Genomic DNA, 21,657 nt, shown 5'->3' on the forward strand with positions numbered 1-21,657 from the left:
CACAAGGGACAAAGATTTTTCTTTTGCTCTAAATCGATCGTCAACAAACATTCATGTTTTGCGAAATTCTACAAAAAATAATAACTTGTTAAAAATTTCGTGTCTACGAAAAAAACCTATTCCACGGTTACTTCTTTCAAAGAATAAAATTATAACATCACTAGTTATTTGATCTCAATTCTGCGGCGTCAGTTTTGTTGATTCAGGCCGAATCAAACTTAAAAGCAATTTTAATCAATTGTGCTTTGCTAAGAAAACAAAACGTGCCAAGCCCATCAATACTAATTAATGAAGAATTGATATTCCATTAGATAAATCCAGAATCGACCAGTACTAAACAAACCATCAAACACATAAGATTAAGCAGTTTTTCAACAAGAGGCGCATTCCGTTTTGAACAAGGAGCAGTAAGTATTTAACAAACTCCGGCTTCTGTGTTATAAGTTTTAGTTTTTTCTTAAATCGCATAATTCCTTCCTTTTTTCATCATGTGCTGAGCACAGACGTTTCGTGCCGAGCCAATCAACCGAACTTCAAACGTACCTGCAAAACTGATGTTCTTCCACGTTAGCTTCGCTTTGGTTTTACTCTCCATCATTGCTTTAACACCGAGGTAAGATCAATCAGATGGCTAGATAATTATCTAATTCGCTTAAAATTCGAATTATTTTTTTCTGAAAAGTTCTCCTTCTAACCGCTTTACTCCACAACTCCAACAAAGAAATACGTCTGATGTCGTTTGAAACGAAAACTTCGATGTCGACAGTGGGTTGCAATTGCGTTAGAGCAAGACTCCTTTCGTGGTAGACCCGAATTCAATTCTTGGGCTACGCTTAAAAATGACCAACTGGTATTCCTGAAACCGTGCATTTGTGATTTTTAACCTTGACCCTTTAATTCTCTACCACGTCCGTCACTTTCCGAAGGTAAAACGTTTTTAAAATACTTAATATCATATTTTATTTAACAGCCGCCACTTTTAGAATCGTAGCAACAGTCGTAGCAGTAGTATGAAGTTGCTGACCTCCCAAGTCCTACGTTTTTAAAGGAATTTTATTGTTGTATAAAATTCAGTTTTTCACTGAGCCGGGCATGTTTCATTCAGTCGTATATAATCTCCAAATCGCTTGAAGCCGAAAAAGGAACTATTATTACATCATGCTGTGTTGTCTTTTTAAACCATCAGGGGTTTGGAGCAGAAGAGGAGACAGAAGAGGAAATGTATGCGCCAATATGGCTGCCTGCTTCGATTTATTACTCCGCGTATTTTATGGATTTTTGCTTCTATTATTTCATCTCTACGTCCCTAGTCGTCATGAAATTGTTCCTAATGATCTCAACCATGGTTTACAAGTAAGTTCTGGACGATTGGACCACTCAAGGAGCAACGATTTTAAATTTCTACTTCTGGACGTTCGCTATCGTTTCAAGCGTGAATTGGCCGAACGTAACTTTAAACTTTCGCTTCCAATTTCCAAGGCAACAAAACATGGACAGACCACCTTGGCTCTACCTCATTCCATGTTTTTCATGGATCTTACTACGTGCATGGATATTCACTGCAATCCTGGTCCTGATTTCGAAAATCCTTGCCTCAACTGGCCAGCACTTCGTTGCGAAGAATTGAATGTTCCCGCCAAGAGACCTAATTATTCAAGGATGCAACTCCTTGGATTAAGATCTAAATCTACGCTTCAACCGGACCTCTATCAGTTTCTGAAAACTCTTGGAATTTTGAAAACACGCCGTATTCGATCTGGCAAATCTACAAGGCAATCGTCTGGATTTTACAGAATTAAACCGCTTATTACTGAACGTAAACATTCAACATGGAAACCAATTGCTTCGAGACCTAATTTGAATAATCTTGTTCAGATCAAAAAACAACAACCACCTCAACTTCCATCTACAAAGTTACTCAACTTTTGTCTTTTGAATGCTAGATCTATTGTCAATAAATCTCTTCAAATCAAGGACTACGTGGTAGATAAGAATAGTGACATTTTGGCTCTAACAGAAACTTGGCTTAAATCTAATGAATGTCCTGACTTTATTACTCGCGATATTTGCCCCTTGGGATATGCCTTCGTTCACATACCAAGGCCTAATGGAACTGGTGGTGGCATCGGCCTGCTTTACAGAAAGGATCTCAAAATTCAACAAGTGAAAACTGATACTTGTAATTCATTTGAATTTATGGAACTATTATTTCACTCTAGCTCATCTGTTATTCGTATTGTTATTGTTTATCGACCACCATTATCATCTAAGAATGGCCTTACACATGCTCAATTCTTCGATGAATTCTCCTATCTACTGGAACTCTTGGTATCTTCTTCTGGTAAACTTCTCCTGGCTGGTGACTTTAATTTTCATGTCAACGATCGATCGAATGGCCCAGCTTGTCAATTTTTGGATCTGTTAAACTGCTTCAATCTGAATACCATGAATGTCAATATTCCAACCCATAAAAGTGATAATGTCTTGGATCTTATTATTACCAGGTTAGATGAAACAACGACATCAAATTTCTCAATCGATGACCCTGCTATCTCCGATCACTTTGCTGTCCATTGTAACTTGGCTGTTTCAAGGCCACCTAACCCGAAACAAGTCCTAAAGTCACGAAAGCTGTGCAATGTCAATTTACATAAGCTACGACAAGATATAAACTCATCTACTTTAGTCAAATCACCTTCGTCAGATATTACGGAGCTTTGCGATCAGTATGATGCTGTTTTATCCTCTATTTTGGATGAACATGCACCTCTGCGCACAAGGATTATCACCCTAAGACCTCATGCTCCTTGGTATAATAATGAGATTAGGAAGCAGAAAACCATTTGTCGTAAACGTGAACGGTGCTGGCGTCGTTCCGGTCTTGCGTCTGATTACCAATCTTACGTCGACCAGTGCCTTGTTGTGAAAAACACTATTTTTAAATCAAAAATGGATTATTACTCCAATCTTATCGACGAGGCTGGAAGCGATAACAAGTCTCTTTTTCGCACCATCGACCGCCTTCTCCACAGGAAGCCCGAGAAGTGTCTTCCGTCTTGTTCCTCGGCTACGGAACTTGCCAATAATTTTATCACCTTCTTCGAAAATAAAATTATCAATATAAGATGTAAACTCGAAGCTGCCGAAATGCCTGATCTCTTCTGTACTTTGGACAAATTAACGCTCGACTGTCAGTTAAATGCCTTCTCACCTACTTCAATCGTTGAACTTTCGGAAGTTGCACGCACTGTTGTGTCTAAGTCTTGTAGCCTGGACCCTCTGCCTGCCGTCTTGTTAAAAGAAAATTTTGACATGCTTCTACCCACGCTTTGCAGGATTGTAAACTTGTCCCTGGAATCTGGATATGTGCCTCCTTCACTAAAAACCGCCGTCTTACTGCCACCACTCAAGAAACCATCCTTGGACCACGAAATCCTTAGTAATTATAGGCCTATCTCAAATCTCAAGGTCATTTCAAAAATCATCGAAAAAGTTGTTGCAGTACGTCTTCAGGACTACTTGGAATCCAACCAACTTAATGAACCGCTACAATCAGCCTACAAGCGATTTCATAGCTGTGAAACCGCTCTTGTACGTGTACACAATGATCTTTTGCGTGCCATTGACGATCGTCACTGTGTTATACTCCTGCTGCTTGATCTATCTGCTGCTTTTGACACTGTTGATCACGACATTCTTCTAACAAGACTGAAATCCAAGTTTTCAATCTGTGGCACTGCCCTTGAATGGTTTCGTTCCTATCTTACAAACCGCACACAATTTACCTTAATCGATGGAAAAAAATCACAGTCTCGTGAGCTTAAATGTGGAGTCCCCCAAGGTTCGGTCCTGGGGCCTATCCTGTACTTACTTTATACTGCACCACTGGCTGACATTCTACGGTACCACGAAATGCAATTTCACTTCTACGCTGACGATACTCAGTTATATATCTCTTTTTCAACAAACAACGACGTCGAATTAACTAATGCAGTTGGAAAAATTGAGGAATGTTTGTCTGATCTTGACAAGTGGATGTCTCTTAACAAGCTAAAACTGAATAAGGACAAGACGGAACTTCTTTATCTATACTCGAAACACAACCCGCAGCAGTCTCTACCACCAATCCGTTTTGGTCAAGACATAATTCAGCCATCTCAATTTGCTAGAAACATCGGTGTGATATTTGACAGTACCATGACTATGCTTCCGCATATCAGTTCTATTTGTAAATCAGCCTCTTATCATCTGCGCAACATCTCCCGGATAAGGAAATTCTTATCTACGAAAACCACCGAGATCCTGGTCCATGCTTTTGTGTCTTCCAAACTCGACCACTGCAACTCTCTTTTGTACAATGTACCGAAGTGTGCTTTAAAAAAGCTCCAGTCTGTTCAGAACGCCGCTGCCCGACTTATCACCTGTTCCCGAAAGTACGACCACATCACTCCAATACTGAAAGAATTACACTGGCTTCCTATTTCTGAACGCATTAAATTCAAGATTATGTTACTTACCTTTAAGGCTCTTCATCAACAATCTCCTGTCTACATTCAAGATCTAGTAGCGTACTACCAACCTTCCAGAATCCTCCGATCATCACACTTATTACTTCTTAACCCCACAAATTTTCACCTGAAGACATATGGTTCTCGAGCTTTTGCTGTTTCCGCTCCTGAACTCTGGAACAGTCTACCTGTTTCTATCCGCTCATGTGACAATCTAAGTTCTTTTAAATCTAAACTCAAAACTCATCTTTTTAAGAAAACTTATTATTCTTAGCGATTTTTACTTTCTATTACTTTCTTAAATGCACATTTTTAATTATTAAGATTAGTACAGATCATTTTGGCGAATTTTACAGCGCCTAGAGCAGGCATGGATAGGCGCTATATAAATATTTATTTATTATTATTATTATTATATTGGACATGGATGAAAAAGGCAATCTGTACCTTTACAAGTTTGCATTACTCTGCAAGAGCGAGATTATTAAGCGACTGATCAATGGATCTTATCACCTTGCAGAACCGAGTGACGGACTGAGTACAACAGGTAATTCATTGATGAAACTCTTTTCAAGGCATGAATGTGATCTTCATGCCCAATGCAAGCAACTTACTCTTGAAATGATCTTTTCATATTTTTTGCTAATGTATTATTAAGTTGTGATGAAATACGCCATAGATTTTTTTCATTGGATTTTTTCTGTGGGTCACCTGCAGGAAGGCTTTATCATTTATCTCTGAGTCCTTTTCTGACTGAGATCTTGGCGATGTACCGGGAGGGCGGAGAAGACGGAGGCCATTTTTGGGAATGTTAAAGTATGTTGACAACAGCGCTTGTAAAAGATCCAGTTTGCGACAAAAATCTTGTAAAATTAAGAAGTGAATTTAAGGCTTTAGTACTTGATTTTCTTTTCTTATCGGCTTTGAATACAGGACAAAGCAAAGTAAACCCAGCCTTGAATTGCAAGGACTTGAAACACAAGGCGCCATCACTTGTGTCAGGCGTCTATTGGATAGATCCAGATGGTGGTTCTCATGGTAACGCATTCCAGGTCTACTGCGATCAACAGACGGACGGTGGGGGTTGGACATTAGTTTGGAGCTACACCTTCACAGCTTACTCAAATTTCACGAGTAGTGCAAACGCTGTCACGCCGCGTCCAAGCTGGGCAGCCAGTGGAGCTAACACTCGAGTGTCTACAACAGTTCCATTGAGTGAGACAGATTACGAGGCCACTAACTTTTCTTTGTGGCGCACCATTGGTAATGAATTCCTGGTCAAGAGCAACATCAACAATTGGATCACATGCAAGGAAGGCACTGGCAGCTTGGTGCAAGAGAAGAAGGGGTCGATCACTTGTAAACTGGTTAAACAGGTTTCGCAGCAGTGTGCTGGTGTGGTGCCAAAATCGTTCAGGCCATTCTCCTACGGACCCATCATCGAAGTTACCAGCATCTTTGGCCTCTACTATTATTTTGACGGTAGTACAAGTCGTGAATGGCCTGTCCATGATCCCTGTGGACGAAGTAGGGAAAATCAGTTAACAGGTGTCGTCAATGCAAACGGAAACATTTTTGTTCGTTAAAAGCTCAGTCTTTTTTGTTAAGTTTCGCATGAGGACCTATTCTCCTGATGCTTTCTTAAGGGTTTTATGTAATGAGGTGCTTACACAGACGAGGCGTATGAAAAAACACTAATTCTTTCAAGAGTGATTGGTTTCATTAGCCATAGGGTAATAGTATCATACATGTCGATTTTAAAAATTAATAAATATGTGGTTTTATGTTTAAGGGAAATCGGTGTGGGACTCCATTCTTTATCGTAAGTCTGCATTCGTGTTCCTCTAACACCGAATGCACGTACTTTTTAAAGGCAACACATTTCGCTTATGTTTTTATTTTCTCTCTTTTTCTTGCCAGATAAAACTCCCTTTTTAAAAGTCTGTCTTCTTCTCTTTTTTTAGGTTTCGGTGTTTAACCCTCGGACGTAAAAGGGTTGAAGGGAGAAAGGGGGGTGCATGCCACCCCCTAATAAGTTTTTTTTTTTTTAATTTTTGAAAAACCGAGTTCCCTAAGGGGCTGAACTTTCAGTAGCTGTTTCCTCATTCTCTTCGGGAATTTTGATATGATAATTGCGTGTGTCTGATTTTTGATGTTTTTGATAAGTTTGGCCAAAAATTAACTTTTTTGACATAATTCTGTATTTCTTTTCCAATTTTCTTCATCTGTTTGTAGAAATTCGCCAATTTTAGATTTCATAAGTCTTCTGGCTTGATTTTGCATTAATTTTCGTTATATTTTGACTCTCTTTAAAAAGTAGTGAAATCTAAGATGGCGGTTCAATTGACGTCGTTTGACGTCATATGACGCTATAACCAACAAAACTGGTATCACCTTGTAGAGCAAGCTCACGGTTATCTAATCAACCTAAATTTATTTCGCTCTGCCCTTACAGAACGAAATCCGAGAGGGGAGGCTCCATCAATTCCGCACCCCCACCCCCCTCACCCTTGTAACAGGCTCGGGGGTGGGGGTATGAGTTAGCTTGTACGTCCGAGGGTTATAAACCTTTTATCCGATAAACAATGAGTCACAAACCTTTGTCTTTTTACAGCTATATCGCCTGATTCACCAATCAACGAACTTTTGGGTTAATTGGTTGCCCTGAAGTTTTCCGGATGGGCGTCGCATGGTAGAAAAAGCCAGTAGTAACCTCTTGATTTAACTTGGGAATTTTTAATGAACGTTATAATTGTTTTAGTCTCCTAATCCTTATTCAGCTCTGACACGCTCTGAAGGCCGAATAGTAATCTGAGTAATAGTAATACTCCACATGTCTTCATGTGTCTAGATTTCGTTCTACCTTGACGGGTGTCTTTCGCGAAGAATTGTTACGAGCGTCGAATTCAATAAAACATCGAGCAAAACGAGAAAGCATGTTTCCAGAAAAATTCATAGCGCGAGCATGCTTCAGTCCCAACCCAGTTTTGCCATACAGGAATTGAGCACATTTTAACGAAACTCCGAGCATGCGAGCAGTGGCAGAAATTTCGCGAGCACGAGCAAGCGAGCAGTCATCTAATTTTTGCGAGCAATTCAAACAAGGCCAAATTTTGCGAGCACTTTTAAATTGAATGGGACCTGATTCGATACCCTTCAAAACATGTCTATGTTACGCTTTAGAATTATATACCAGACCTTTCCGAAGATCGGATGTTCGGGAATATTTCATAAGCACACCGTATACATCTCAGCTGAAGGTCGTCAGTATCGATGTCACATGATCAGTGACACTTGTGAAGCTCGTCAGCAGGAATGTTGCCAACCTTGTTTCCAGGATCTCTCTTTTTCCTACCTCCTGGAAGAGGAGAGATCCTGGTTACAAGGTTCGAATACTGCCGGGTCATTATAACTCAGTCTTTCTTGACTAACGCTTCCCGTAGTCTTGAAAAAGCCTGAAACAATAAATGTTGACTTGATAAAAAATTGTTTGTCATGGATAAACTCAGCTACCTTGCAAGCTGGATAAGTTCCAGTGCAATACAATACTTATAGACTTATTTCGCAAATGGCACCAGGAAAGCTAGTTATGTGGAGCATGAGACAAAACTCCATGTCTGCCCTTTGACAAGCAGGATCTCATTTACTGCCCTCTGATTGAATAAACCTCCACACTGGCTGATAAATAGCGGTGTCTCATAACAGTTCTAAGCTGCCAACCACTCACGAATATTCTAACTGACTTCTTTTAACACTAGTTTGCTTCAGCTGAGCTGCCTTGGCACGTCCCAGCTGTATCACGGACGCCACAATAAGTTGATCAGTCTGGGTATTTGTACGAATGCGTATCTCAAAAATGCTTCTCCATGTTGGTTTGGCTTTGTTTTTCTTCTCCAGCAGTTTCTCAACAGCCAGGTAAGACAGAAACTGAGTTGCACGGATAACAGCGTCTCTTTCTCCAGTTAAAATGATTCATGGAAAGGCAACTCAATCCCACGTCAACTCAGTTTGCTGACTGATAGTACACTGAGTGTGCTATCAGTCAGCAAACTGAGTTGACGTGGGATTGAGTTGCCTTTCCATGAATCATTTTAACTGGAGAAAGAGACGCTGTTATCCGTGCAACTCAGTTTCTGTCTTACCTGGCTGTTGAGAAACTGCTGGAGAAGAAAAACAAAGCCAAACCAAATGGAGAAGCATTTTTGAGATACGCATTCGTACAAATACCCAGACTGATCAACTTATTGTGGCGTCCGTGATACAGCTGGGACGTGCCAAGGCAGCTCAGCTGAAGCGGACTAGTATTAAAGGAAGTCAGTTAGAATATTCCTGAATGGTTGGCAGCTTAGACTTGTCATGCGACACCGCTGTTTATCAGCCAGTTTGGAGGTTTATTCAATCAGAAGGCGGTAAATAAGATCCTGCTTGTCAATGGGCAGACCTGGAGTTTTGTCTCATGATTCACATGACCAGCTTTCCTGGTGCCATTTGCGAAATAAGTCTATAAATATTGACAAACAATTTTTTATCAAGTCGATATTTAGTGTTTAAAATAGGAAATAAATAGGAATAATAGGAAATAGGAATAAATATGAATAAATAGGAATAAATAGGAATAATTTTTGCATTTTTAGTTACAAATACTCAGGGTGGCGGACTCTATAAGCTATACTGAACTTGTGGAAGTGTTTGGGGCACCTCGCTTGAAGCGGACTAAAACAACAGCATTCCTGAATGGCTGGCAGCATAGAACTATCATGAGACACCCGTATTTATTAGTTCGGAGGTTTATCCAATCAGACGGCGGTAAATAACGATCCTGGGCGTTAAAGGGCAGACATGGAGTTTTGTCTCATGATCCACATCAAGTCTGTAAGTATTGTATTGCACTGGAACTTATTCAGCCAGCAAGGTTAGCTGAGTTTATCCATGACAAACAATTATTTTTATCAAGTCGATCGTTAGTGTTTCAGGCTTTTTCAAGACTACGGGAAGCGTTTGTCAAAAAAAAAAAAAAACTGAGTTATAATGACCCGGCAATATTCGAACCTTGTACCCAGGATCTCTCCTTTTCCAGAAGGTAGGAAAAAGAGAGATCCTGGAAACGAGGTTGACAACATCCCTGCTGACGAGCTTCACAAGTATCACTGATCATGTGACATCGATACTGAAGACCTTCAGCTGAGATGTATACGGTGTGCGTATGAAATTTTTCCCGAACATCCGGGGTGCTTACCATTTGCAAAAACCATCCGGTTGGAAATTTCAGGCATAAAGATTAAACAATTAAATGCGACGTTGCGGGAGAAGGAATCGCTATAAAGTATATCCACATCAGCTAGAGAGACTTAAAAGAGCAGAAAAATAGCATCACCTCAAATCACAGCCCATATTTTCTAAAGCTTCCCAAAGGGAATGGTGCAAACCATTTGATTTTTTAACTGGAATTTCTGGTTTTCCCATGTAAATGGTAAGTACCCCCGATCTTCGGAAAGGTCTGGTACAAAGTTCTAAAGCGTAACATAGACATGTTTTGAAGGGGTATCGAATCAGGTCCCATTCAATTTAAAAGTGCTCGCAAAATTTGGCCTTGCTCGAATGGCTCGCAAAAATTAGATGAGTGCTCGCTTGCTCGTGCTCGCGAAATTTTTGCCACTGCTCGCATGCTCGGATTTTCGTTAAAATGTGCTCAATTCCTGTATGGCAAAACTGGGTTGGGACTGAAGCATGCTCGCGCTATGAATTTTTCTGGAAACATGCTTTCTAGTTTTGCCGGCGTTTTATTGAATTTGACGCTCGTAACAATTCTTCGCGAAAGGCACCAGGCAAGGTAGAACGAAATCTAGACACATGAAGACATGTGGAGTATTACTATCACTCAGATTACTATTCGACCTTCAGTGCGTGTCAGAGCTGAATGGCTTGAATATGCCGATTCCGATATGTTAAAATTTTAACTTGGCTCCGAGGCTTACGGGGAACAAAACAAAAGAAATTAATTATTCATCCCTCATCCTCGATGCGATGTCTTTTGTTTTATTCCCCTAAGCCTCGGAGCCAAGTTAGAATTTTAATATATCGGAATTGGCCCATTCGTTAGACCCTAGAAGCCTCCAAATAAAGCTTCCGTTGTGTTGATCTATTTCAGTCAGTCAGCGGGAAACCAGTTTGCAGATCATCGAGACCTAAGCTCGAAATGCTTGTTCGACTAAATGCCACGTTGTTTACATTTCCTAAGAATAATATAACCAAAAAGGCTTTCCACGTCACAACACTTGAAAGCCTGGTAACTTTTAGCTTCTTCTCGTGGTGTGTTCACAACGTTGATTAGAAAGCTTTAGATCTCCTTGAGCGTCCACCTAGTGTACCATGCTCACGCGAAGCTACCTGACGTAATGGCCGTGAACTGCTGGGATCAGTGGTTGACAGCCAGATTACTTGGCGCAAAACGTTTCCTTTTAATAAAAGAGAGATTTCTCTTAGCGGAAAATTTGCGAAGTGCTCCCAGCTCGCAATCTGTATTTTCTACAGTGCTCGCTGCACGCAAGACAAATTTGACCACTGCCCTTACTCGCAAAAATAAACGCACTGCTCGCGTGCTCGCAAATACTCGCAAAGACAATTCGATACCTTTTTTTAAAGATGTTCTACATCTGAGCTAATTTCAAAGCCAATATAACGATTTTGAAAGGAACAACTTTCTTCTTATTTCAATCGTGTGTGTGTCGACCTGTTCTGCGATCTGTAGTCAGGTACAATCTTGTTGATAAAGATACTAAAACAATTATAACGTTCATTAAAAATTAGCGATAGAAATTCTACACAACGTTTCGATGTCTTCATGACATCATTATCAAGTGACAAGAAAATAACGGTTCAACAGTGTTATATATGCGGTGAAAGGTGTGATTGTTCATTAACATATTTGTTTAAACAAATAGTTTCACGCGGATGGAATCCGTTTGCGTGTTCAGGCTAGGTTTCTTCTTTCTAATAAACAACACTTCGTAAATCAAACAATCCAGTTTTCCGTTGCATTTCTTTAGGACGGAAAAATTATTGGCAAGGTCATCGATGTTATAAAGGCCGTGATCGTTCTTTAAATGCTTTCCGATTGCATTTGCGCCAACGTATTGATGAACACAGGTTCTCCTAGCCTGAACACGCGATCGGATTCCATCCGCGCGAAACTATTTGTTTAAACAAATATGTTAATGAACAATCACACCTCTCGCCGCATATATAACACTGTTGAACCGTTATTTTCTTGTCACTTGATAATGATGTCATGAAGACATCGAAACGTTGTGTAAAATTTCTATCGCTCATTTTTATTTTGAAATGTTTATCAAAATTTAATCTCATTCATTAAAAATTCCCAAGTTAAATCAAAAGGTTCCTACTGGCTTTTTCCACCATGCCACGCCCATCCGAAAAACTTCAGGGCAACTAATTAACCCAAAAGCTCAAGAAAAAAGTTCGATGATTGGTGAATCAGGCGATATAGCTGTGAAATGAAAAAGGTTTGTGACTCAACGTTTTTCGGATAAAAGGTTTAAAACCCTACTTTTAAAGGCTTTAAAAGTAGCATCTCGTCTTTCGTTACTTTAAAGCTTGTTTGGTCGTATCTGATACATACGAGACAACTGAAGTATATTGTCATTCGTTAAGGAAAAGCAGCCAAGGTGTCTGTTCCGATCTCAACTAAATTTGGGCCTTGAGCTGCGCTAATTATAGTGGCGTTAGACATAAACGGCCATTCTTAGAATCATTAACACAGTCTTATGTTTTTAAAGTAATTTCATTATTGATCTCTAAAACTCAGCTTTTCATATTTCTTCTAGTCTTATATGATCTCAAAATCTTTTGAAGCCGAAAGAGAAACTATTATTACATCATACTCTGTTGTCTTTTAAAACAATCAGGGGTCTGGAGCAGAAGAGCAACAAGATATGTGTGTTGGACATGGATGAAAAAGGCAATCTTTACCTTTACAAGGCTGTACTCCTCTGCAAGAACGAGATTATCAAGCGGCTGATCAATGGATCTTATCACCTTGCAGAACCGAGTGACGGACCGAGTACAATAGGTAATTCATTGATGAAACTCTTTTCATGACATGAATCACGGTGATCTTGATCACTTTTCCTCATTTGCATAATACAACAACGTAAATGTCTCTGAAACTAAAGAAGATACTCCAAAAAGGAAAACACTATTCTTCTTTATTTGGAAAAGCCTTTCAAATAAGCAGCAACTATTTCTAATTTCCTAGGCATTTTAAGGCTTGACTTGTTGATTCCTTCTCTTATCGACTCTGAACACAGGACAAAGTAACGAAAACCCAGCCTTGAACTGCGAAGACCTGAAACACAAAGCGCCATCACTTGTGTCAGGGGTCTGTTGGATATATCCAGATGGTGGTTCGAATCGTAACGCATTCCAGGCCTTTTGCGACCAAGAGACGGACGGTGGGGGTTGGACACTAGTTTGGAGCTATACCGTTTACAGCTTACCCAAGTTTCACAAGTGGGGCAAACGCTGTCACGCCGCGTCCAAGCTGGACAGCCAGTTCAGCTAACACTCGAGTGTCTACAACAGTTCCACTGACTGAGACACATTACGACGCCATGAACTTTGCTTTGTGGCGCACCATTGGCAAAGAATTCCTGATCAAGAGCCACATCAACAACTGGATCGCATGCAAGGAAGGCACTGGCAGCTTGGCGCAATACAAGGCGGAGTCAATCACTTGTAAACTGGTTAAACCGGTTTCGCAGCATTGTGCCGGTGTGGTGCCAAAATCGTTGACGCTGTACTCCTACGGACTGTATCTCTCTAGCAGCAGCCTCTACTATTACTTTGATAGTAAGAAAAACGGTGATTGACCTGTCCATGATCCATGTGGAAAATACGAAGAAAATCATTTCAAAGGTGTGGCCAATCCACACGGAAATATTTTTATTCGTTAAAAGCTCAGTTTTTGCTAATTAAGTTTCGCACAAGGGCCTAGTTTTCCAGTGCCTGCCGTTTAAAGGTTTTTCTTACACAGACGAGGCATATTAAAAAACCTAATAATGTTGTTAATTTACGTTTAAGGAAAATCAGTGTGTAAATTGATTCCATTCTTCAATGAGAGTCTGTATTCGTCTTCCTCTCTCACCATTTACCCTCAGTTTTTAACGAATAAATCTTATGCGTTGACTGATATCATATCCCTTGCGAAACAAAATGCTGCTCTGAACTGAATCTGAATTAGAGCCAAAGCATCTCTTACTTCAGTCCTGCATGCAGACAAGATACTTTCCTTCATTTACGTTTTGGGGTGGAACTAGTCATTTCTTTCGGCAAGTTTCTCGCTAGACATTTCGATTTTGTTTTTATTTTAATTTCTTCCTTTCTCTTTCCAGATATATTTTTTCCTTTTTTCTGTCTATTTTTTTTTTTCTATTTTTTAGGTTTCGGTGTTTAAACCGTTTTTCCGAAAAATGTTTTCTCACAAACCTCTTTTTACAGCTGCATCGCCATATTTACCAATCAAGGAACTTTTTGCGTTTATTAGTTGCCCTGTAGTTTTTCGGTTGGGCCTGGCATGGTAGAAAAAGCCAGTAGTAACCTTTTGATTCGACTTGGGAACTTTGAATGAACGTTAGAATTGTTTTAGTATCCTTATCAACAAGATTGTACTTGACTACAGATAGCAGAACAGCTCGAGACATATATAGGCCATTGAAAGCGCTCACCTTAACGAAAAAGTTGTTCCCTTCAAAATCATTATATCTTGGCTTTGCAGTATCACCTCATCAGTGACACTTATGAAGTTCATGTTCATTTGAGGAATTTTACCAGCCTTGTTTCCAGGATCTCTCTTTTTCCTATCTTCTGGAAGAAGACGGATCCTGACAACGAGGTTGGAATGTTGCCGGCAATCTATTATAACTCAGTCTCTCTTGGAAAACGCTTCTCGTAGTTTTGAAAAATCCTGAAACACTAATCGACTTAATAAAAACTTGAAATGTTTGTCATGGATAAGCTCAGCCAACCTTGCAAGCTGGATAACTCCTGAACTAAGCCGAACAATCGCATATAAAACACGCAAAACAGTCAACAGGACTTGCGCGTAAACAGCTACATTTGAATCACGTGGTGCCAGAACAACTAAAGGAGGAATAAACCTATACATCGAGCAAGAGAAACATAAGCTCGATCACATAGCTGCAAGAAACATAAGAATGTCTCTAGACAAACGTAGAGCTTTCTCAAAGTAAAGCTGCGGCGTCTCCGAAGGAAATCGTACGAGAACAAATATGATATCCGTGATAAGGATCTACCTACTGTGCTTGCAAACAGTTCTAATCACAGCTAGGCCAGGCGTCACAATATAGAATGCAAGTAAGCAACATGTTCACGGTAAATTTCATATTTTGTCCCTCAAAAGCAAATTCATGGAGACTTAAAAGCGTATCTTGCAATAGAAATGAGCCTAAACAATGCATAAACACATGGCAAATTACAGAGGTGTTAAACTCAACGAGTCGACATGCAGATAACAGCAGAAACCATGCAGACCTATAACCTATAAAATTTCCCATAGCACGATCTAACGGCTCAACTCCACTTGAAATTCCTCCTTATTACACAACATGAAGTGCTCTTCATGAACACGAGTGAAGCGACAAGAAAGGTCGAGTGACCAAACAGAGAACGGCAAATGTACAAATGTCACGAACCGTAGAAGTCGTGTAGGCTAGTCCCGGGGGTGGGGGGGGGGGGGGGGGACACTACCATATATGGGCTAAATATATGGGCTAAATATATGGGCCAAATATGGGCTGTGAAGGGTATGTTTTTCAAGCAGTTTACTCTAGGATAGGGTATATAAATCAGAGCGTTTGGGTCTAGAATAGGGTATAATTTTTCACAAAACTGACTAGTTGGTTGAAGATTTTATCTAGGCTAAAGAAAACCGGGAATTGCCACTCAAAAATATAAAAAAATCAAATCGGCAAGTTTAAATTTACGCAAATAAGCCTCAACAGTGTCGATAGATGGTGGGATTTGGGGAGTTTACTCTAGTATAGGGTAGCAAAATTCAGCTAAACTAACTCTGGTATTGGCCAAGGGTCCCAGGGTCCCAGCGGCACATCCGCACCCAGAAATTCTCAAAACCGCCGACCGGTTAGCTCAGTTGGTAGAGCGCCGGACTTCTGTGCGGGAGGTCTAGAGTTCGAGCCCAGACCGGACCAACACTCAGGGTCTTAAAATAACTGAGGAGAATGTGCTGCCTTTGTGATGACATCTGCAAATGGTTAGACATTCTAGTCTTCTCGGATAAGGACGATAAACCGTAGGCCCCGTCTCCTGCATCTTCACGGTTATGGTCAGCAGGGGACGTTAAAGAACTCACACACTTATCGCAAAGAGTAGGGCATGGAGTTCCCGGTGTTGTGGCCTGGTCTTGTTCCGAAATTATATTGGGGGCATCTGTAAAAATAAATCCTCATTCGTTGTAAACTGCTCAATTGCAGTCTGTCTAAGACCCCCGCAAAGTGTTGTAAAGCGCATTGAGCATATGGAAATGCGCTATATAAATACCGTCATTATTATTATTATTAAAGTACCCCCCCCCCCCCCACCCCCGAGGCTAGTCAACCCCATTTTACATTAAGTCCAAGTGTACTACAACACTTATTTACTTACATCGTAAATGGCACTAGGAAAGCACGTCATGTCAAGAACCCACAAATCGCACACTTATGCAAGAGCCGGAGATTACATCATCTGACTATCAGAATATATTAATATTTAATTCAGGACAGCTGCCCAACAACAGATCAACTGGTGGTAGGGTTTCGCAACACTCAAAATTGTACATACCTTCGGATTGATGTGAAGTCGCCTCGTCTGTTGCCAAGTTGGAAACTGCTTAGCTGAAAATATCTCACTATGCTCATTAAAGGTCTTAAAATTGGGCAACCTTTTAAACTTTGTCACAATTTTCACGTCTGGGAACCATTTTATACTACTTCCTAATAAGATTAAAAAGTTTAAACGTGAAAACGTGTCAGGGCTCTCCTTGTTTTGTCTGGAAAATTAGGCAAATGTGATCGCGTCGTGCTCGATCGTCGTATTTTTTGATCTCTTTCCTAATTTCAATGTTACATTGCCAAATGCCATCAGGTATAAATATATATTGTATTTAAAAAGTTCTACAGAGCAAAATAGAACAAGTATTTTTGTGGAAAACGTACAGGATTTACGAGGATGTAAGTGGATTGCAGTTCATCAAATTTGATTTATTTGTGATAGGCTGTCAAGGAAACAAAATTAAGCCATTCTGGTGATTGAAAAACTTTGAATCTTTTAGTCAGAAAGTAATGTGACTGAACTGCTGAGAGTGAAGTTTTCAACAGAAAAATGAAAGGATTAAGTTGAAATTTAGTTTCAAGTCAGCCGAAAAACACGCCATTCGCTCATAAATTTGAGCTCATTTACTACACACTCGGCCCTAGTTTCCCGGCTCTCACTTCACATTTACAACACCACAATGCATATCGCTCGCTTATATCATTATCGTTAAACTGAATTACAAAAATTAAGATTCACAGAATAATACAAAAACAAAACCTAATTCTTATTCCTAAAGTTGGTTCAAAATAGTGACTTGATTCATTTCCAAGGCAGAAACTAAAACTGAAGACAAGATAATAGATAATTTGGAGTATATTTACGTTGGTATGTCAAGAAAACTGTCATGGTTGTACTTACTGCAATTAACAAAACTTTAACCTTCATTATCGTCATTATCTGATTCTTTATTTTATGTTTGTTCTATTTTAACAAATTCACTCAAGGAAGCGAAAAGCCAACGAAAATAAAGGACAAACGAGGTATGCGTAATAAGAGCCTTGTAGCGGAACTATCATCATTGTTGACTGAGAATTAGGTAATATAAAACTCCTCAAGTAGTTTAAGGCCTGGATTAAAGGCTTTTACTGGTGAAAATAATTTATTAGTTATATTTCTGAAGGTATAAATGGCAATGGAACCAGATTTAGCACACAGGTTTTGACGTCCTCAACATTTTAAAGTAGAATTGGTACTTCTGAAAGGTCAAGTGACATGTCACGTGACGTTTGGCGGAAAATAGCCATTATTTGAGGAATTGGTGGCGGTTTTTAGTAATAACATCCTGCAAAAACGTGTTTTAGATGCAGGTCAATTATTTCCATCCTCTCACGTTTGGAATGACCGTCCCTGTTTTCACACAAAAATTTTATAGGGTGAAAGGTCCTTTTTTTTTCAACAAAATTCGACTTTTGATCATTTATATCTTCTATTATTCGTTAAAAAATTTTGTGTCTACGAAAAAACCTCTTCCACGGTTACTTCTTTCAAAGAATAAAATTATAACATCACTAGTTATTTGATCTGAATTCTGCGGTTTCAGTTTTGTTGATTCAGGCCGAATCAAACTTAAGGTCATTTCTCACATTTGCATTGCGCATCCTTACTGAGCATAATTTATGGCGTCATTAGCGCGCGCTCGTGCACGCGCATATTGAAAACATGACGGATTTGTCTTGATATTGAGCTCTGAATTTGATCTGAATTCTGCGGAGTCAGTTTTGTTGGTTCAGGCCGAATCAAACTTAAAAGCAGTTTTAATCAATTGTGCTTTGCTAAGAAAACAAAACGTGCCATGCCCATCAACATCAAATCTTCTTTTTTGTTTCATTCCGGCGTAGAAACAAAGTCCGTTGATTGATCGATGGCCGATTGTATTTGAAAACTTAATAAACCTTCCACGGCTTTTACGTGTAGAGTATATGAAACGCTTTTTAAACCATTTTGTTAAAGGTTTGCGTGGTTAATGAGCCATTGAGTCTAAAATAAATGTATTTGTTGGATTACGCACGTAGAAGTGTTATTGCACTCCCATAGCAACAGAATAATTGATTCTTTATGAATGCGACCATTTATTCCTTTCTAGATTGTACGAAAAAACTTCCGGCGAACTAACTTTTGGTCGATCGGGGCGAATCGACTTTTTCGGGGACGACACGACTTTCCGTTGGGGCGAAATGGTTCGGTTCGGTTCGGTTCGGTTCGGTTCGGTTCCGATATGGCGGCCAGTGTCAAATGGGGTTGACGGACCCTAATACGACTAATACGTTTTCGTGACATTTGAGCATTTACCGTTCTCTTCTCGGTCTCTCGACCTTTCTTTGTTTCAAACGTGTTTATGAAGGGCACTTTATGTTGTGTTATTTGGGCCTGGCTGTTTGATTTGAACTGTTCGCAAGAAAAGTATGTTGCTTCTATTCACGGATATCATATTTATCATTTATCTTCGCCCGATTTTTCTTCAGAGACTGCCGTAGCTTTACTTGGAGAAAGAACACCTTGATTTGCAGGTCGATAGCTGTCGACCTTCTGAGTAGGTTTTAGCGCGCTTCGCGGAAGGAGTATCTCCAGTCGGCGATCTACATGCGATGCGCCCCAATTAACTGAATAGCTGACTAGAGTCTGGTCCGCCCAGATTTGTACTTAATTGATGATACATGGCTTCGGAATTTTAACGGGGAGAATTCACGTAGTCCCTGGGCTAACGTATGCTTTCTTTTTGATGCCCCGAGTATATGTCAGTTTACAGAGATTTTATGGTGCCCCGAGTATGTCAATTTACAGAGAATTATGGTGCCCTCGAGTATGTCAATTTACAGAGATTTTATGGCGCCCCGAGTATGTCAATTTACAGAGATTTTGCCGAGATTTCACGGGGCCCCGAGTATGTCAATTTACAAACATTTTATGGTGCCCCGAGTATGTCAATTTACAGAGATTTTATGGTGCCCCGAGTATGTCAGATCAGTTTACAGAGATTTTGCGGAGATTTTATTGTGCCCCGAGTATGTCAATTTACAGAGATTTTATGGTGCCCCGTGTATGTCAATTTACAGTGATTTTACATGATAAGGCTAAACGCGTAAAATCTTTGTAAGTGGTAAATTTACAAACATTCTTAGAAGATGTGAAGGTGAATTAATCAACATGACACGAGCGTGGGACAAAGAAAAATTCTGAGTCCCCGACAGGAATCGAACCCATGACCTCCCGAACACCTGGCGGGCGCTCTATCCGCTGAGCTCCGAGAACTCATGGAGAGCAAGGTCGTTTAACTGAGTTCATATATGATAGGTGTCCTGCATACTGCTAGGATCAACGCTATCGAATTCATCGTGAGTAGTGATAAGTTAATAAAGATGGTAAATTTTAAGCTCGGTAGCGAAATGTGAAGGTGAATTAATCAACATGACACGAGCGTGGGACAAAGAAAAATTCTGAGTCCCCGACAGGAATCGAACCCATGACCTCCCGAATACCGGGCGGGCGCTCTATCCGCTGAGCTACGAGAACTCATGCATGCTCTCCATGAGTTCTCGTAGCTCAGCGGGAGAACGAGAACTCATGCATGCTCTCCATGAGTTCTCGTAGCTCAGCGGATAGAGCGCCCGCCCGGTGTTCGGGAGGTCATGGGTTCGATTCCTGTCGGGGACTCAGAATTTTTCTTTGTCCCACGCTCGTGTCATGTTGATTAATTCACCTTCACATTTCACTACCGAGCTTAAAATTTACCATCTTTATTAACTTATCATTCTTAGAAGATTTTATTAAGTCTGTAAATTATGAGTTATTTCCTCTTATTTTAGCTGGTACAATTTACAAACATTTTACAAACATTTTGAAATGAACAGAACTAAAAACTAGACAAAATATTTGTAAAATAAATTTACAGACATTTTGTTTTTAAGCGAGATAAGTGACCAACTCTGTATATTCAGGATCTACAGACATTTCATTAAGTCTGTAAATGGGTCAAATTCTCCAGTGGCTGGAGGAAAGCACTTGTACTTTTTCAATTCTGAATAACGAAATTCATTTTTTGCAGACGTGTTGATTCGCATTATTATCAATATACACGGCCAAATTGAAAACCGCCCTCTTCAGAAACACGCGCTTTGCGGGCCGCAAATGACTCCTAGCGGGCCGTTAATGTATTAACGGCCCTGCAGCTGATTGGTTCTCGGTTCATCATCCGATGAATATTAACCAATCAGGTTACGTTTATTGACGCGGGAAAACCATTCAGGTGCGAACAGCTTGCGTAGTGAACGTTTGCCGTTTGGAAATTTCATTTTAAAATGGAAGAACTCCCAAATTTTCAGCTTTTTTCTAGTCAAAACTCGGACTTAGGCAACGAGCAACTGGATGAGATTGAGCAAAAAGCTCAAGCGAAAAACACCAAGAGAGCAACTGAGTGGGGGAGTAAAAAAGTTCGAGAAATGGTGTGAGAAAAGAAAAATTACAGTGGATCTCAAAACAGTAGGTGCAACGGACTTGAGTGAAATTCTGCGAAAGTTCTTCGCTGAAGTGAAAACAGAGAAAGGCCAAGCATTAACTCCAAGTGCATTGACTGGAATTAGAGCGGCCATTCATCGCCATCTAACCTGTGCTCCACTCAGCCGAAACATAAACATTTTGCAAGACAGCGAATTTATGTCTGCCAACAAAATGTTTGAAGCGAAGGCCAAGCTATTTACGAAAGAAAACAATGCGAAACCAAAACACAAATCATCCATTCAGTCAGGAGACATGCAGAAATTGAATCGATACTTCATGGAAGGGCAGAACAAAAAGATGCGGAGAAGTTAGTTGAGTTTATTTGGCTCTTGTTTAGCTGTTCGTATTGTAGCAACAACTTTCCATACCATAGTTTCATGCTACATCTCTGTTAAACATTTTTTTCTTATTAAATGAATTTGTACGATTTGGCCTTGTGTATTGATAATAATGATAATCGCATGACTTTTGTCGGTCATATAGTTTATTTGTGTCCCTCGTAGCATCATTTGCGCCCTTGCGCTTCGCGCTCGGGCGCAAATGATGCTACTCGGGCCACAAATAAACTATATGCCCTCCAAAAGTCATGTGATTGTCCTATTCAGCAGCTGAATTCACGCACAGCATCTGCGAAGATGAAACATGACATTCCCTTTCAACAAATATCAGTATATTGCTAATTTGTTTTGATAAAAGAGATACATTTAAGTTTGACTATAGTCTCCCAAATTGAAAAGAAATAAAT

The 21,657-nt window shown here is 40.0% G+C and overlaps 1 protein-coding gene and 1 pseudogene across 2 annotated transcripts; both read left to right on the plus strand.

Moving 5' to 3' along the window:
- The first annotated feature begins 495 nt into the window (after positions 1–495).
- Positions 496–6,305, plus strand: LOC110069762 (uncharacterized). Its single transcript, XM_089281570.1, has 4 exons — positions 496–613; positions 1,187–1,222; positions 4,922–5,055; positions 5,442–6,305. The coding sequence occupies exons 1-4, from the start codon at positions 555–557 to the stop codon at positions 6,092–6,094; spliced, it is 882 nt and encodes a 293-aa protein (XP_089137696.1). The 5' UTR covers positions 496–554; the 3' UTR covers positions 6,095–6,305.
- Positions 6,306–7,911: 1,606 nt separating this feature from the next.
- LOC149096592 (uncharacterized) lies at positions 7,912–13,635 on the plus strand (annotated as a pseudogene). The gene is made up of 3 exons (XR_016204563.1): positions 7,912–8,423; positions 12,434–12,597; positions 12,836–13,635. The product of XR_016204563.1 is annotated as an uncharacterized LOC149096592 (transcript).
- Positions 13,636–21,657: the final 8,022 nt, after the last annotated feature.

This window comes from Orbicella faveolata, unplaced genomic scaffold (assembly GCF_042242905.1).
Source record: "Orbicella faveolata isolate gen_17 unplaced genomic scaffold, um_ofav_v1 contig_48, whole genome shotgun sequence".
Classification (NCBI taxonomy): Eukaryota; Metazoa; Cnidaria; class Anthozoa; order Scleractinia; family Merulinidae; genus Orbicella; species Orbicella faveolata.